General features: G+C 53.2%; 2 protein-coding genes across 7 annotated transcripts in view; one reads left to right on the forward strand and one right to left on the reverse strand.

Annotated features, from left to right (window-relative positions):
- TRPM4 (transient receptor potential cation channel subfamily M member 4) overlaps window positions 1-11,684 on the reverse strand; it is a 42,614-nt gene extending 30,930 nt beyond the window's left edge. For 2 of the 6 annotated variants that reach the window (XR_012005276.1, XM_072771618.1), the window contains exons 1-8: window positions 10,861-11,684; window positions 10,473-10,540; window positions 4,880-5,054; window positions 4,360-4,540; window positions 4,023-4,186; window positions 3,615-3,798; window positions 538-599; window positions 206-397 (exon numbers count right to left, since the gene is read on the reverse strand). Coding sequence is in view for 4 of the 6 variants with exons in the window: in XM_072771618.1 (XP_072627719.1) it covers window positions 206-397; window positions 538-599; window positions 3,615-3,798; window positions 4,023-4,186; window positions 4,360-4,540; window positions 4,880-5,054; window positions 10,473-10,540; window positions 10,861-11,346 (1,512 nt within the window). In the remaining 2 variants the exon portion in view is untranslated. The remainder of the gene's footprint in view (window positions 1-205; window positions 398-537; window positions 600-3,614; window positions 3,799-4,022; window positions 4,187-4,359; window positions 4,541-4,879; window positions 5,055-10,472; window positions 10,541-10,860) is intronic. The other 4 variants (XR_012005273.1, XM_072771606.1, XM_072771637.1 and 1 more) reach the window with 4 other exon arrangements.
- Window positions 11,685-12,186: 502 nt separating this feature from the next.
- HRC (histidine rich calcium binding protein) lies at window positions 12,187-16,269 on the forward strand. Its single transcript, XM_072771903.1, has 6 exons — window positions 12,187-14,479; window positions 14,554-14,624; window positions 15,092-15,160; window positions 15,412-15,466; window positions 15,922-15,958; window positions 16,126-16,269. Exons 1-6 carry the CDS (start codon window positions 12,457-12,459, stop codon window positions 16,160-16,162), a joined length of 2,292 nt encoding a protein of 763 aa, XP_072628004.1. The 5' UTR covers window positions 12,187-12,456; the 3' UTR covers window positions 16,163-16,269.
- Window positions 16,270-16,363: the final 94 nt, after the last annotated feature.

The raw sequence follows: 16,363 nt of genomic DNA on the forward strand, positions 1-16,363 counted from the left end.
CCCAGCACTCTCTGCTCCCAGAACCTGGGAGTCTGGGCCCCCGGGGCCTCTCCTCTCTCAAATCCATGAGTCTGGGCCTCCAATCCCCTCTTTGCTGAGATCCAGGACTCCAAGTCCTCAGCATCCTCGTCTTTCAACACTGAGGGACCCAGGTCCCCAGCTCCCTCCCATATCAGGATTCAGAGTTGAGCTCCCAGTGTCATACCTGGGCCTGCAGGACCTCAGGGTCACCTTTGGGAAAGAAACGCCTAATGCGATTCCGGGCTTCCCCTTGCAGGCTCCCTCTTCTCCCTGGAGCCAGAGTGTCTTCCAGGATCTCCGCCAGGCAATCTGCAGCTCCCCCAGACCCAGCCACCAGGAGGCAGGGGAGCTGAGCCTCAGTGGCATTCTCTATTTGCTACAGGTTAGAAGGGCAGTCAGGTCAGGGAAGGCAGGTGTTCATCCCACCCAGAGCCCAGATCCCCAGCCCTCTCCTCTCCTAAGATTCAGGTGCCAGGAATCAGGGACTCCAGCCACCTCCCCACTTAGACCCTTTACCTTCAACATCTTCTCATCACCATCGATCAAGAGGAGGAGCACAGGGATGTCAATTCCAGTCCCTGAGGAAAAGAGAGATGGGGGCTTGGTCACCTCCCATCAGCCTTTGCCTGGGACAGGAAAGAACCACATTTCCCATGAGTCTCTGGGACAAACTTAGCTTCTGCTTAATCCTGTGTCCTGAGGCTCACGGGAGTTGTCACATTTTTGAGCACGTTGAAAGGGACCAGATTTTGAAGACAGTAATACTTGACTTCCCAGGGGAGCAGGGGACTGAGGGCCTAGACTCCCAAATGAGGCAGGTATTTACTACATGAGTCACTCCTGTAATTGGTTAATGACCCAGGGGGGAGGAAAGGATGGAAGGTCAAACAGAAATGCAGGAAATAAGGACTATCTAGGGGTCCTGGCTGGCTTAGTTGATAGAGCATGTGACTCTTGGGTTGGGGTTTTGAGTTTGAGTCTCATGGTGGGTGCAGAGACTACTTAAAAATAAAATCAAAGAAAGAAAGAACTATCTAAATACAATAAAGACATTTCCCAAAGCCTAACAACAAAATCATGTAAGATAGTTTTCTACTAATTCCCAGTAAAATAACAAACAAGAAAACATTACTTCTATCCACACACATCCAGGAGCTTTGAGCTAATGCAGTCATGCAAGAAGTAAAATTGGAATGCAAACTATTATTTCTTTTTAAGCTGGAAGAGACAAAGGTATCTATGGGAAGAAAACATGATTTAGATTCTTAGAAATTAGAAGGAGTCCACTCAAAATAAATAAATATTAATAAGAGAATGTAAGAGGATTGATACAGAAAAATATACACAAAAACAAAAAACTTTTCTCCAAACTAGTAATGTCTCCTAACCCTGTTTTCATAAAAATGTTAAATATCCAGGAATTAATTCATCCTGAAAAGGATGAAATTTTTATGAGGAAATTAACAATCCTTACTTAAGGACAGGCTTGAATAAATGGAAAAACAAGTATCATGTTAACCTATCAGAAAGCGACACATAAATTCAGTGCAGCTTCACGGAAAGAGGGGGATAGGAGGAGTTTGGAGGTGTCTGTTTATGAAGTGATCGTGAAGACAACATGGCTTCCCATTTGGAAGAAAAGAAATGTAGACTCCCTTCCTCAAAACATGTAAAAATCATTTCCAGATGGATTAAAGGCTTAAATATAAGCTACTAAAAAGAAAACATACAGAGAATATTTGTATAGCATTGGTGTGAGATGGACCTTTCTTAAAACACAGGAAACCAATTAGCCATAAAAGAAACAAAGGGGCTCCTGACTGGCTTGGTTGGAAGATCATGGGACTCTTGATCTCGGGGCCATGAGTTCAAGCCCCACCTTGGGTGTAGAGAGGACTTAAATAAATATACTTCTTAAAAAATAATAAGAAAAGAAACAACAATATATTCAACTACATAAAAACGATAGAATTTTTATAGAAATAAACACCATAATAAAAGTCTTTTTTTTAAGATTTATTTATTTATTCATGAGAGACATACAGAGAGAGAGGCGAAGACATAAGCAGAGGGAGAAGCAGGTTCCTTGCAGGGACCCCGATGCGGAACTCAATCCCGGGACCCCAGGATCATGCCCTGAACTGAAAGTAGATGCTTAACCACTGAGTCACCCAGTCATCCCGAAAGTCTTTTTATTTTTAACAAGGTATGGCTATTGACAGGATACAAAGAATTCCCTCAAAAAGATAAGAAAGAAATAACCCAATTCAAATATGTGCAAAGAATATGAATAGACAGGACACCTGGATAGCTCAGTGGTTGAGCATCTGCCTTCAGCTCAGGTCGTGATCCCGGGGTCCTGCTTCTCCCTCTGCTTATGTCTCTGCCTCTCTCTGTGTCTCTCATAAATAAATAAATAAATAAATAAATAAATAAATAAATAAATAACTTTTAAAAATAAATAAAATGAAATAAAGAAAATGTTTACAAAGAAACAGCTTTTGGTTTAATTTTCTCCACTGTGCATTTGTTTCTATTTTGTTGGCTTTCTGCCCTTGTCTTTATTATCTCCTTGTTTATACTTTTCCTAATTTTCACTTGCTGTTCTTTTCCTAGGATGTTTTTAATTTAATTTTTTTCCAGGGCAGCCCAGGTGGCTCAGCGGTTTAGCTCCACCTTCAGCCCAGGGCCTGATCCTGGAGACCTGGGATCGAGTCCCATGTCAGGCTCCCTGCATGTAGCCTGCTTCTCCCTCTGCCTGTGTCTCTGCCTCTCTCTCTCTCTCTCTCCATGTCTCTCATGAATGAATGAATAAAATCTTTAAAAAAAATTTTTTTCCAGATTTTATTTTTAAGTTATCTCTACATCCAAGATAGGACTTGAACTCACAGTCCCGAGATCAAGAGTTGTATGCTCTACTGACTGAGCTGGCCAGAGCTCTTCTAGTTGTTGTTGTTGTTACTTTTCCTGAAGGCTTAAATCCCTGATTTTCAGCCTTTCTTCCTTTTTTGGATACATGCATTTAAGTCTATAAGTTTCTCTCTAGATACCAATTTAGCTGCACCCCAAAAGTGCTGGTATGTCATATATTCCTTACCATCCAGTTCAAAATATTTTGTCTTTTTTTTTTCTTCTTTGACCCGTGAGTTACTTATAGACTACAACTTGTGCAGCGATATGGATGAACCTCACAGAAATAATGTGGAATATAACCGGCCAGATTCAAGAACATGCAGACTGTGTAGGATTCTGTTCCCATGAAGCCCAGGTGCAGCCAGAATCACTGCCCAGGCTCCAGGCACCACTGGGGCAACCCTGGGGTGCGGGATGGAGAAGGTTCCTGGGGGCTGGTGAAGTGTTTTGAGATGTGGGTGCTGTTTTGGCACGTGGGTTCAGTTTCATAAAATCTCACCGAGCCATTCACTTTATTGTAGTTTAGATTTTGAGATAAAGATTTTTTTAAAAGAGAACAAATAATGGGAGATGGTGCTTGACTGGGGGAGCTCCTCCGTCCTTTGGTCCCCAAACCTCAAGCTGGTTGGACCACGGACCCAAGCCTTGTGCCCCCGTCCCTACTGGAGGAGGCCACTCACCTCCCACGCCTGTCTTCTGCTGGGCCACGTAGGACTCAAAGCGCAAGCGGAAGCGGTTCTCACCGCCCAGGCGGCCGTGGGTGCCGTCGTCCACCAGGAAGAAGGCCGAGTAGTTGTAGTCGAGAGGAAACTGGACCCTGTCCTCAGGCTCACCGCGCCATGGGTACCTCGCGGGGAAGGAGCCCTGGGGACATGCCACCAGACCAGTGTTTTCCCAGCAGGGCCAGCAGGACCAGCCCCTCCTCCCTCAGACCCAGGGTCGGGGTCCCCAGCCTCCTCCACCCTCAGACCCAAGAGTCCAGGCCCCCACCCCCTCCTCCCTCAGACCCAGGAATCCTGATCCCAGCCCTTCTTCCCTCAGACTCAAGATTCCCAGCCCCCTCCTTTTCCAAGACTTCTGGGTCCCACCTTGGGGTTGGTGAGGGTGTCTCTATTCCGGACCACACCCCAGGGGGCCATGCCCATGGCCACCACCTTGGTGCCCCCGGTGCTGGCCGTTTGGTGGTCCCGCACAGCCACACCGACATGCCGGCCAATGCCTCTGTGCAGCCCCCCGGTGACAATCCAGGCCCCTATACAGAGACACAGGGAGTGACGGTGAGGTCAGAGACATGGATGTGGGGAGACAGAGAGAGAGAGACCAAAACCCCTTGAGAGCTGCGGGGAGACTGCGTGCCAGAGAAGTGGGAGAGATGGGCAGCGGCCCGGGCGTGGGAGGCACGGCCAGCCCCCCGACCTCAGTCACCTGTGCTCTGGGCAGCCCGCACCAGCCCACGTCGCAGCAGGTCCTGCAGCCATGTCTGGAGGATGGGACCCCCAGATCCCCCCAACACTGACACCACCAGGTTTGGGGCCCGGAAGCCCCACGTCCGCGTGACCAGATTATAAACTGCAGCTGGATCCGTGCGGTCAGAGAGCCGGAGGAACTGTGGACACACAGGAGGAGGGGACACAGGGCAGGGGACAGTGACCCAGAGAGAGGGAGACAGAGACAGACAAAGGGACAGAGACACAGAGAACAGAGATCCAGATGGAGAAGGGTGGGAGGACAGTAACCCAGGAGGAAGGGACAGAGACCCAAAGAGAGGGGAACAGACTTAGAAAGACAGGGGTCGAGGGAGAGAGACGCAGGGAGAGGTGAAGACAGGGTTGGGCAAACGGGGAGACAGCACTCAGCTGTGGCACCCCAAGACCGACTCTGGGAGCCCCTGAGGCATGCAGCCCCCCTCGCGGACCCCAACCCTGCCCAGACATGCAGGTCTCACATTGCTGGCCTTGCGGCCTGCGCCCAAGAAATCCAGGTCCCCATAGGCATCGGTGGGCTTCTCGGTGGTGTGCAAATCACTGTCCCACACAGTCACCATGGCCGCCCCAAAGGCATCCTCCACAGCTACTGACGGGTGGGTGCTCCGGGGACGCCCACACTGGCACAAAGTTCCTCTGGGAAGGGGAGGGTAGGGAGAGCATGAACCCCAGGGGTGGCACCCCCTCCACACCCTAAGGATCCCATCAAAGCACCCCCTGAAGTAGCCACACTGTCCATGCTGACCCTGGTACTGCCCCTTCCTGGGGTGCAAGACCATCCAGAGCCAACTGGTCCACCAGCAGGAAGCCGTAGAGGTTCAGGGAGGCTGGAGGGAAGGTCTCCAGGGTCCCACCCTCCCTGCGACCTGCCAGACCTGGGGCCTGTGTGGAGAAGTGCCAGCAGCCATCAGGGGCCGGCCTGGGTGCCCCCAGTCCAAACAGATGATACTCCACCCGGAAAGGAAAATCCAGAGTGCTTAGAGGGCGCTCAGAGGGTGGGGCACGTGTGTGACTTTGGGCCTCACTTCCCTGAGCCCACATATCCTCTTTGGATCAAGACAATGGTCACACAGCCTGCTTCGTGGAACTATGGGGCAGCGTCAGTGAAATCACACGGTGTTTTCTGAAATGAGGGCTGCATTCCAGACTCAGGCGGAGAACCCACTCCAGGGGAAGGCCACCCGGAGCTTTAAATAGCCTCGAATAACACTGAATAACGGCCAGAAAGTCATTCCTTTTCTAGTCATTCCTGATGACTGACAAAGAGAGAGGTTTAGCTGGGTGCTAGAATATCTTTAAGGCCCTAACCTTTTGCTACTCTTTTTCCCCCTCATTTATTTAAGTAATCTCTACACCCAAGGTAGGGCTCGAACCCACAGCCCAGAGATCTAGAACCACATGCTCACACAGACTGAGACAGCCAGGAGCCCTGCTCCTCCTTTTTTTTTTTTTTTTTTTAACAGAGAGAAGTCAGCCTTGGGCTCAGAAAATTGGGCTGCCAACAGCATCCAGTTAGAAGGTAAATATCTTCGTTTGCTTCTCACTGTGATGGTCTTTTCCGGCTGGTTTCTTTCTCTGTGTGGCAAATGGAAGTTTTTTCATTTATGATAGTCATGGATGAAACCTTTTTTCCCTTAAACGTTCAAGTATCCCTTGCACCCCTTAAATAAATGTACTGGTGATTGGCACCTGCTTTTTAAAGAACAAATAACATGGGTTTGGGGAATGAAGAATTTACTTGAAAATGTATCTAAATCTCATTGGTCCCTGGTTCCAGAAGGGATTCAGATAGTGGAGGACACCCAAATTTACACAAGCAGAGTGAGCCTTGGGGCGACTGGGTGGCTCAGATGGTTGGGTGTCTGCCTTCGGCTCAGGTTGTGATCTCTAGGTCCTGGGGTAGAGCCCCACGTCTTCATCAGGCTCCCTGCTCAACGGGGAGTCTGCTTCTCCCTCCCCCTACCCCTCCCCCCACTCATGCTCTCTCTCTCTCTCTCTCTCTTTCAAATGAATAAATAAAATAAAATTTAAAAAGCAGAGTGAGCCTTGACTAAGGATCAATTTTTTCTTAAAGATTTTATTTATTCATGAGAGACACATACAGAGGCAGAGACACAGACACAGAGAGAAGCAGGCTCCCTGCAGGGAGCCCGATGTGGGACTCTATTGTGGGACTGGATCCTGGGACTTGGGGATCGGCCCTGAGCCTCAGGCACTCAACCACGGAGCCACCCAGGTGCCCCTTAAGGACAAATTTTATGAAAGAACACCACTGGTGATACATGGATTTGTTAAAAGTTATAAAGACGCTGAAAGAATGGCCATCAATCCACACACAGGATGAACAGAATACACTCAGTCCAGCTCCAGAGACAAGGAGAGTGAAAGACAAACACGTCCTTCCTCATTCCTGAGTCCACCTTCAGCGACCCAACATGCCTCAGTTTACCCTCTGGATCCTTTCACCTATCTCAACCCCATCCCTGGACCCCCTCATTACCTTCCAACTACTTCACACTAGTCCTTATAGACAGAACGTCATGGAATGTTCCAGAATCTAAGCTGTTTTCTAATATAGTAGACCATAGCCATATGTGGCTCTTTACATTTAAATAAATTAAAATTGAATACAATTAAAAATTCAGTTCCTAGATCATGCTGGCCACATTTCATTTTTGTGTTGGTTTTTTTTCTGGCCACATTTCAACTGCTCTGGGAGCCATATGTGGCCAGTGGCTGCCATATTGGATATGGATATAGAACATTTCCCCTGTTGCAGAAAGTTCTGGTGGACAGAACTGGCAGATTCCCCACCCTGCACGTCTCACCTCCTACCTCCCTTCCTCTTCGTGACCACTAAAGCTGAAACGTTCCTGATAAGATCAGCAATTACCCCTATAACCCCAAATATAATGGCCTCTATTCAGGTCTCTTGTGTCTATCACAGAATGGCATCGGTCCCAGGTTCTAAAGAATCCTCTCCTTCCCTTGGCAGGGCACAGGCTCCTCTGGCTGCCTAGTCCCCGCCTCATCTGTGGCTTTCTTTCTCTATGCCTCCCTTGAGTGTAGGTGTTCCCAGAGCCCTGGGGCCATATGGCTACCCCATGTGGGTCTCAAACTTAATGTCCCAGGGGCCAAGCAAATAATTTAGGGGAAAGAACCATCAGGTGGAGGAGAACTGGGCGGCTCAGTCTGTTAAGCAGCTGCCTTGGGCTCAGGTCATGATCTCAGGGTCCTGGGATCCAGCCCCCATGTGTCCAGCTCCCTGCTCAGCGTGCAGCCTGCTTCCCCCTCTCCCTCTGCCTGCCCTCCAATTGTGTTCTCTCTCTCTCTCTCTCTCTCTCTCAAGTAAATAAATAAAATCTTTAAAAAAAAAAAAAAAAGAAAGAAAACGAAAAAGCAGCTTCAGGTGGAAAACAAGTGAATGTGCTGCTGGAGGCTGTGGTGACTTGAGGTGGTAGGTTTTTTTAGAAAAACTCTTCCAGGGGTGCCTAGGTGGCTCAGTAGGTTAAGCATCTGCCTTAGGTGGCTCAGGTGATGATGTCAGGTCATGATCTTAGGGTCCTGGGATCAAGCCCTGCATCAGGCTCCCTCACTGAGCCCTGCTTCTCTTTCTTCCTCTGCCTCTCCCCACTGCTCATGTGAGAGCTCTCTCTCTCTCTTTCTCAAATAAATAAATAAATCTTTAAAAAAAAAAAAACTCGGGACACCTGGGTGGCTCTGCAGTTTAGTGCTTGCCTTTGGCCCAGGGCGTGATCCTGGAGTCTGAGGATCGAGTCCCACATCAGGCTCCCTGCATGGAGCCTGCTTCTCCCTCTGCCTATGTCTCTGCCTCTGTGTGTGTGTGTGTGTGTCTCATGAATAAATAAATAAAATCTTAAAAAAAAAAAAAAACTCTTCCATCCAAAAAAAAAAAAGTCATCGAATTGCCCATGCCCCTTCCCCAACTTCTTTACACATTTTTCCCAGTGACATTTCACCTACTTTCACAGTTCCAGTCACCATCTACAACTAAGTTTTTTTTTTTTGTTTTTTGTTTGTTTGTTTGTTTTTTACAACTAAGTTACAACTAAGATCTCTTGAATGCTGGACAGAAGTCCCAGACCCAGGTCTGCGGTGTCCCCTAGTCCCCTGACACTTGAGGGCCCGCATTGAGCTTGGCAACGTTCCCCAGACTCGTTTGTCCTCTTGGATTCCCCATCTTGGGGACAATCCCATGGTCTGCCAGGTCCTGGACCAGAGGTCTGGGAGCCATCCTCCCACCATCCACTCCCCTCTTACTCCTCAAATCCGTCAATCCCCAAGCTCGCATCCCTGTCCCCACACTGTGTCCCCACAGCAGTGGCCTGACTCAGGCCTCTTCCCGGCTCACTCAGACCCTCACCAGCCTCTTCCTCGGCTCCCTGAACTGTGGGATTGTCCCCAAGATGGGGAATCCAAGAGGACAAACGAGTCTGGGGGACGTCACCAAGCTCATTGCAGGCCCTCAAGTGTCAGGGGACTAGGGGACACCGCAGACCTGGGTCTGGGACTTCTGTCCAGCATTCAAGAGATCTTAGTTGTAACTTAGTTGTAAAAAAAAAAAAAAAAAAAAAAAACAACTTAGTTGTAGATGGTGACGGGAACTGTGAAAGTAGGTGAAATTTTTCCCGTGACATCCTCACCCAGCCCCTGGAGGCTCCCTCCACACCCAGAGACACTCCTGCCCCTCCCACTCCCCAGCACCCCAGGCCAAGGTCCTGGCCCTGAGGGGAGTGAAGTCTGGCCCTGCCCTCTTCCTCAGAGGCCTCCTGCTCCTTGAACTTTGCTCCATTCTCAATTCCAACGGGCACTGTCACGGTCGATGGCGGGCAGTTTGCACATGCCCTTCCCATGGCTTTGAATCCGCGCTCTTCTCTCCATACTGTCTTCAACTGTCAAATTCCAACTCATGCTTCAAATGCCACCTCACTGGCTCCCCTCCACCAGAAGTCACCAGTGACACCCTGGGTTCCCTCCCTGGCCTTAGCCAGACCCTCCTCGAGGGGTCCCGTGGAACCCCAGCTGCATGTCTTTCAGAGCTCCCAGCTCCCTGCCTTCTGGTCCTCTTCCAGCCAGATCAGAGATCTTTAAACTGTCTTGGCACACTCCCCATCAGTAAAGAGGTTTAGGGCACTCACCCCCAATAATGTAGGTCTTTATCTATAAATGTTTATTTTATACATCCTTGTAAGCTATTCCCCACTAATATGGCATACACACACTAGGTTAGTAATGTTGACATTTCCCACACCCCAAAGATTGTCTTGAAAACAACTTCAAAGCCAGAGTCCACTGGAGAGACCTTCCCAGAATGCCAGGAGCTCCTCAAGGTAGGCAAACACCCCAGGGGACTCATGCAAGTGCCCCTGGCCACCGAGCCCAAGCACAGGGCCTGCAAAAGGTAGAAACTACTACCTTCCGGTGATAATTGCAGGCATTCTCTGGTGCAAACCACGTGCCAAGCACCATTCGAGAAATATCACAAGCAGGAACTTGTTTAAATCCTCCCAATACATGCCCACTCAGGAGGTAGGGCCTCTCTTTTTGTCCAGCTGACAGACGAGGCCCAGAGAGGTGAAATGATTTACCCAAGGTCACACAGCACCAGTCCCAGGTAACATCTGAACCTTGGCAGGGGCTGTGCTCCTGATAATTATGCTCCCTTGGAGCACAGAAGGAAGGCTTCTTGGATGAATGAATGAATGAATGAATGAACGAACAAATGAGTGAAACAGAAAGCCAAAAGAGAAAGACAAAGAATGTGAAGCAAGAAGACACAGAGACGCAGGGAATGAAAGAAACAGAACGGAGCCCTGGGGCTGTAACACATACCCTGCCCGGGGAAGGGAAACTGGAAGAGTCCGCTGGACCCAAATCCTACCCAAATCCTACCCGGAGGGAGAGCGCCACCAGGGCACGCCCTTGGGAGTGTCCGCAGTGACAGGAGGGGGGGAGGGGGGCGAGGGGGGGGTTCAGCGGGCCGGGGACGCTGGGGGGACGCTCCGAGGGTCTGTCCCAGGGGCGAATCCTCACCCCGCATCTGTGAGGTCAACGATGAAAGTCGTGCACGTCTTCTTCTTGAAGATCTTAGGGATCCAGCTCTGGGGACAGGAACAAGGGGTGGGAGGGCTCCAGCTGAGTCCTATCGGACACGGAGTCACCCACCCCGCACCTCGGGGCCCAGGAGTTCGGGACCCCAGTGTTTTCCTTCCCCGGCCTCAGGACTCCCCTAGCCCCCCACCTATCTGTCCCCAAAGGACCCAGGGGTCCGGAGCCCCCCAACCTCCGAAGCCTCCCCCCGCCAGGCCCCCTCCTTCGTCCGACCCCAGAATCTGGGTCTCCAGCGCCCTCCTCCCTGGGAACCAGGAGGCCAAGCCCCCGGCTCCCTGTTCCTTCAGACCCGGGAATCCGGCCGCAGTACCTGCTCCTTCTCCGGACCGACCATGCTGCCGCAGCCGCCGCAGCCTCCGCAAGCGATCCAGCTCCCCAACACTCGCTCCACCAACCCCGATTCCAGACCCGCCCAGGACAAACCGGATCCGCCACTTCCCAGCTCAGCCTGGGGCGGGGCAAGGTCTGGGGGGGGCGGGGAGTCTCGTGGATGCGTCGAGGGAGAGGCGGGGCCAAGGGCCAGATGGGCCGGCCTGACAGAGACCCAGAGGAGGACAGAGATCCAGAGGGGGGGGGGGGCAGAGATCCAGAGAGAGGAGGACAAAGATCCAGAGAGAGGGGGACAGAGACCCAGAGAGAGGGAGCCAGAAACCCAGAGAGAGGGAGACAGAGATTCGGGGGGGCAGGAAGAGAAACCCAAAACTAAGGTATTAGAGACCAGAGAGAGAGGACAGAGATCCAGAGAGAGGGGGACAGGGACCCAATATAGAATGCCAGAGATAGAGAGGGGGGACATTAATCCATGGAGGGGACACAAAAACTTAGGTAGGAGGCAGAGAATCAGAAAGGGGGTCAACAGAGATTCGGGGGGTGCCTTGGCTTAGAGAGAGAAAGAGAATGAGAGTGAGAGAGAGAGAGAGAGAGAGACCCAAAGAGTTGGGTGAAGAGCAGACGCTCAGAGCGACAGGAAGATAGACTCCTATGGCTGGGGAACACTGAGTGACAGAAATGAGAGACAGAGCCGGAGGCCTGTAAAGAGTGCTGGGAACCCGAAGAGCTACTGTGATGATTGTGGCAGGGTGAGGAGTGGGAGATAGTGACAGGCAGGGCCACGTGTCTTAGGCCAGCTCTGACAAGGACAGCTGCTGGGTAACCTGAGCACCCCCCCCCCCCCCCGCCACCCGCCTTGCTGTATTTATAGCCCTGGCCTGGCCTGCTCTCCTGCCCTTGGCTCTGAGTCCCAGGGACAGGAGGTCATAGGTGTGAGCACTGGAGCAAGTTCCTTCCTCCCCGTCCGGGGCCTCCATGCTGTCACCCCCTCTCTCAGTGAAGGGTCCCACTCCGGCCAGAAACTCCCCGCGATCTAATCCCCAATCCTTCCATGGCAGGGGTCTCTCCTCTCGGAGGGGTCCCTCCTGCCCCCAACTTGGCCCACTCAAATTCTATCCACCCTCTTTGCAGCTGCCAAACATGAACTTTTTGGTGATACAAAGTCAAGTCCTTGGCCCCCACTCCTGGTTAAGGAGAGACCCCCTTCACCTACCCCTTCCCCAGCAGGGAGGAGGAAGAAAGAGGGGAGGGGCAGGCGGGGACTGACCCAGAATAACTCAGGGCTGAAAGTAAATTTAGCCACAGAGGGGGGAGGAGAGAGACCCTATTGGTTGGGAGGTGGGGAGGGAGGGCCAGAGAGGGGGGTTAGGGGGCTCCGGAGACTGCCCTGGAGGGGTGTCCAGCAGCGAGGGCCAGAGGAAGGCAGACCCACAAAGGCAGTGAGAGACACAGCAAAGACACAGGCAGAAAGAACCAGAAGGGCCCCAAAAGGGACAAGGACCCCAACACTCATCCACATAGCTGCAGAGGCAGCTGGAGCCGGCCCTGGGAGAAGCTCTGCTGCTTGTCCGTCCCCATGGGCCACCATGGGTCATGGCTGCACACTACTCTCCTCTGGGCTGCCGTGGCCAGCCTGCTCCTCCCCCCAGCCATGACCCAGCAGCTGAGAGGGGCCGGACCGGGCCCCAGCCACTGGCACAACAATGCGGGAGTCGTGGGGCCCCCGGAGGAGATGGTAGGCAACTCTGGCCATCCCATCCACAGCCACAGAGGCCGTGAAGACGAGAACAAGGATGTTTCTACAGAGAATGAACATCAGTTCTGGAGCCACAGAGACCACAGAGAAGAGAATGGAGATGTCTCTGGGGAATACAGCCACGGACCCCAAGACCACAGGTACCAAGACCATGAGGTCAGAGACAAGAATGTCCTCCATGAGGAGGTCTTCACAGAGCATGTTCGGGAGGCCCATGGGCACGGAGGCCATGACAATGAACCTGTGGGTGACTCACACGAGCACGGGCACCACTTCCCCAACCACAGAAGCCACAGCCAACAGGACGAGGACGAGGATGAAGTTGTGTCCAGCGAGTATCGCCATCATATCATCAGGCATGGACGTGGAGGCCACAGAGAAGAAGATGATGAAGATGAGGAAGAAGAGGTTGTCTCCACTGAGTATGGACACCAGGCCCACAGTCATGGAGGCCACAGGAAGGAAGAGGATGAGGATGTCTCAGATGAACATCCCCATGATGTCCCCAGCCATGGACACCAAGGCCACGAAGAAGAAGAAGATGATGAGGATGTCTCCACAGAGTATGGACATCGGCCCCACAGGTACCATGGCCACGGGAGGGAAGAGGATGAAGATGTCTCAGATGAACATCCCCATCATGTCCCCAGCCACAGACACCAAGGCCATGGAGGAGAAGAAGATGATGAGGATGTCTCCACAGAGTATGGACACCAGCCCCACAGGTACCATGGCCACGGGAGGGAAGAGGATGAAGACGTCTCAGATGAACATCCCCATCATGTCCCCAGCCATGGACACCAAGGCCATGGAGAAGAAGAAGATGATGAGGATGTCTCCACAGAGTATGGACACCAGCCCCACAGGTACCATGGCCACGGGAGGGAAGAGGATGAAGACGTCTCAGATGAATATCCTCATCATGTCCCCAGCCATGGACACCGAAGCCACGAAGAACAAGAAGAAGAAGAAGATGATGATGATGATGATGCTATGTCCACTGAGTACGGACACCATGCCCACAGGCACCTAGGCCATGGGAAGGAAGAGGATGAAGACGTCTCAGATGAACACCATCATCATATCCCTGGCCACGGACACCAAGGCCACAGAGACAAAGATGAGGATGAGGTTGTGTCCACCGAACATTGGCACCAGATTCCCAGACACACTCACGGCCTTGGAGATGAGAAGGAGGAGGAGATCTCAGCCAAGTTCAGCCACCACGTTGCAAGCTCCCAACCCCCAGGCGCCAAGAACACTGAGGAGGAGGACTTCTCAGATGAATACAAGTCAGCAGTCCCTGACCGTCACCACCACAGAGTCCCTGAGGAAGAGGACATCTCTGACAGGCTTGGCCACCAAGCTCCCAGCCACAGGCAACAAGGCCACCAAGATGAAGGAACTGGCCACAGAGGGTCCAGCAAAGATGAGATTAGCCACCAGCCCCCAGAACACATGGGGGTCAAGGATAGAAGCCATTTGAGGGAGAGAGATTCTGAGGAGGAAGAGGAGGAAGAGGACCAGGGCTCCCACGAGGAAGATGATGAAAGTTCAGAACGGGGAGAAGGTGGCACCCGCCATGGCAGCCTGGACCACAAGGATGAAGAAGATGAGGAGGAAGGTCACGGCCTCAGTCTGAGCCAGGAGGAAGAGGAAGAAGAAGAAGAGGAGGAGAGTAGGGAAGAGAGGGCCCTACTGAACCAGGAGCACCGGGAGGGGGAAGAGGAGGAGGAGGAGCTGGAGGAAGAGGAGCTCCCCTTCACCATCATCCCTGACCCAATGGCCAGGAGGGAGGTGCCTGGAGGTGGTTCCAGTGAGGAGCAGAGTGGCGAGGACACGGGTAAGTGATCTGGCCAGGTGGGGGCAGGGAGGAGCAGAGCAGGCCGCTTCACGGCTGCTCTCCTGTCCCCACAGATCTGCAGGGTGCCCAGGAGTACGGGAACTACCAGCCTGGGTCCCTGTGTGGCTACTGCTCTTTCTGCAATGTGAGTGCCCCGCCCAGGTCCATCCTCCAGGCTGTCCCTGGAATTTGTCCCGGGGCTCTAGGGTGCTTTGGGCCTGCTCTGAGCAAAGGAGGGGCAGGGGCAGTGCCAGTTGAAGAAAGACACTTCTGGGGCCATGTAGGGGACAGACTGGAGGCCAGGAAGCTGGGGAGGAGGCTAGGGCAATGGGCCAGGAGGGAGTGAGGCCTGAGCTGTACCTGCAAGTATGGAGACAGAGGGCAGGTGGAATGGGGCTGGGGCCTGGCAGGCTGTGGGGAGAATAAGGACAAGGCATGAAGAGAACATCTACAGGTCCAGCCCACAGAGACAGGCTGTCACCCTGCAAGAGGGAAACAAGGGGGAAGCTGCTGAACTCAGTGCGGGGAGGGGGGTAACGATCGTGGGCAGGGTGGAGGACTGGAGAATGGCTCCCAAACGATATACCCAAACCAGAACCCTCCGGTTCCCAGAGATGCACTGAATGTGAGAACTGTCACTGCGATGAGGAGAACATGGGAGAGCACTGCGACCAGTGTCAGGTGACACTTTCCCCGGACCCAGGTTCCACCAGGCCCCCAGGGAGGCCGGGGACCCGCTGGGCACCCAGTCCCAAATCCTGGCCTCTGCCTTCAGACTGACCCAAGCCTCTACCCCGGTGCAGCCTTGACTCCACACTCGATCCCACCTCTGACCTTAACCTTCGACTCGGGCCCCTGTGCGGTACCCGCCCCATCCTGGCTCGGCCCCGACCCTGTCTTACACTTCTGTCCCTCCCCATCCCCACCCCCAGCACTGCCAGTTCTGCTACCTCTGCCCGCTGGTCTGCGAAACGATCTGCTCTCCAGGTGAGCGTGGGCGGAGCCCGGCGGGGCAAGCTCCGCGGAGGCGGAGCCAAGTCTGACGGGCGGGCCCGAGAAGCCGCGGGGCGGGGCCAGGCGCGGGGGCGGGGCCAAGGCTGGGAGTCTGCGGGTGGAGCCTGGCTGCGGGGGGCGGAGCCTGGGCCGAGGGAGAGGTGGGGCCAGGTGCTGAGGCCTACCCAGTAGGCGGGGGGTGGAGTTGAGGGGCGGGGCCAAAGCAGGTAGCCTTGGAAGGACGGGGGCTTCTGGAGGACCGGAACACCCTGAGCTAGGAGGGAGGGGCAAGATCTTGAAAGGAGTCCCAGACGAAGGAATTCAATTTAGGGAAGGAATTAGGAAAAAGAGAGGCGGAGCCTAGTCCTGATTCCGGATTCGGTGAAATCAGTGGCCGCCTAATTTCACCTGCGGCGTACCCCTCAAGCCTCTTCTCTCTTCTCCCACAGGAAGCTACGTCGACTATTTCTCCTCCTCCCTGTACCAGTAAGTGTGCGGAGGGGGCAGTTTAAGGGCCCTGTCTAGAAAGGCGCAGGCCCGCTGAGTGATTGGACGACCGGGACTCCATTTCCTTGTCGGTAAAATGGGCAGGTTAACATCTCTATCTAAGAGCCTTGGGGTGAGCTGTCTAACCTCTGCGTCCTCCTCTCCAGAGCCCTGGCGGATATGCTGGAAACTCCGGAACCCTAACCCCCGGGGGCGCGGCTGCGGCGCAGACGCCCCTCCCTGGCCTTCCAACCCCTTTCCAAGAGCCATATTTATTGAATTGAATTATGAATAAACATGCTCCCCCGAAACCTCATTGTCGAGGAGTGGGGTCGATTCTCAGGGCGCCGCGGAATGCGCGGGTGGGGACGGGAGACTCAGACTCGTAGGTCTGGGGGAGGAGTG

Source organism: Canis lupus, chromosome 1, assembly GCF_048164855.1.
Source record: "Canis lupus baileyi chromosome 1, mCanLup2.hap1, whole genome shotgun sequence".
Taxonomy (NCBI): Eukaryota; Metazoa; Chordata; class Mammalia; order Carnivora; family Canidae; genus Canis; species Canis lupus.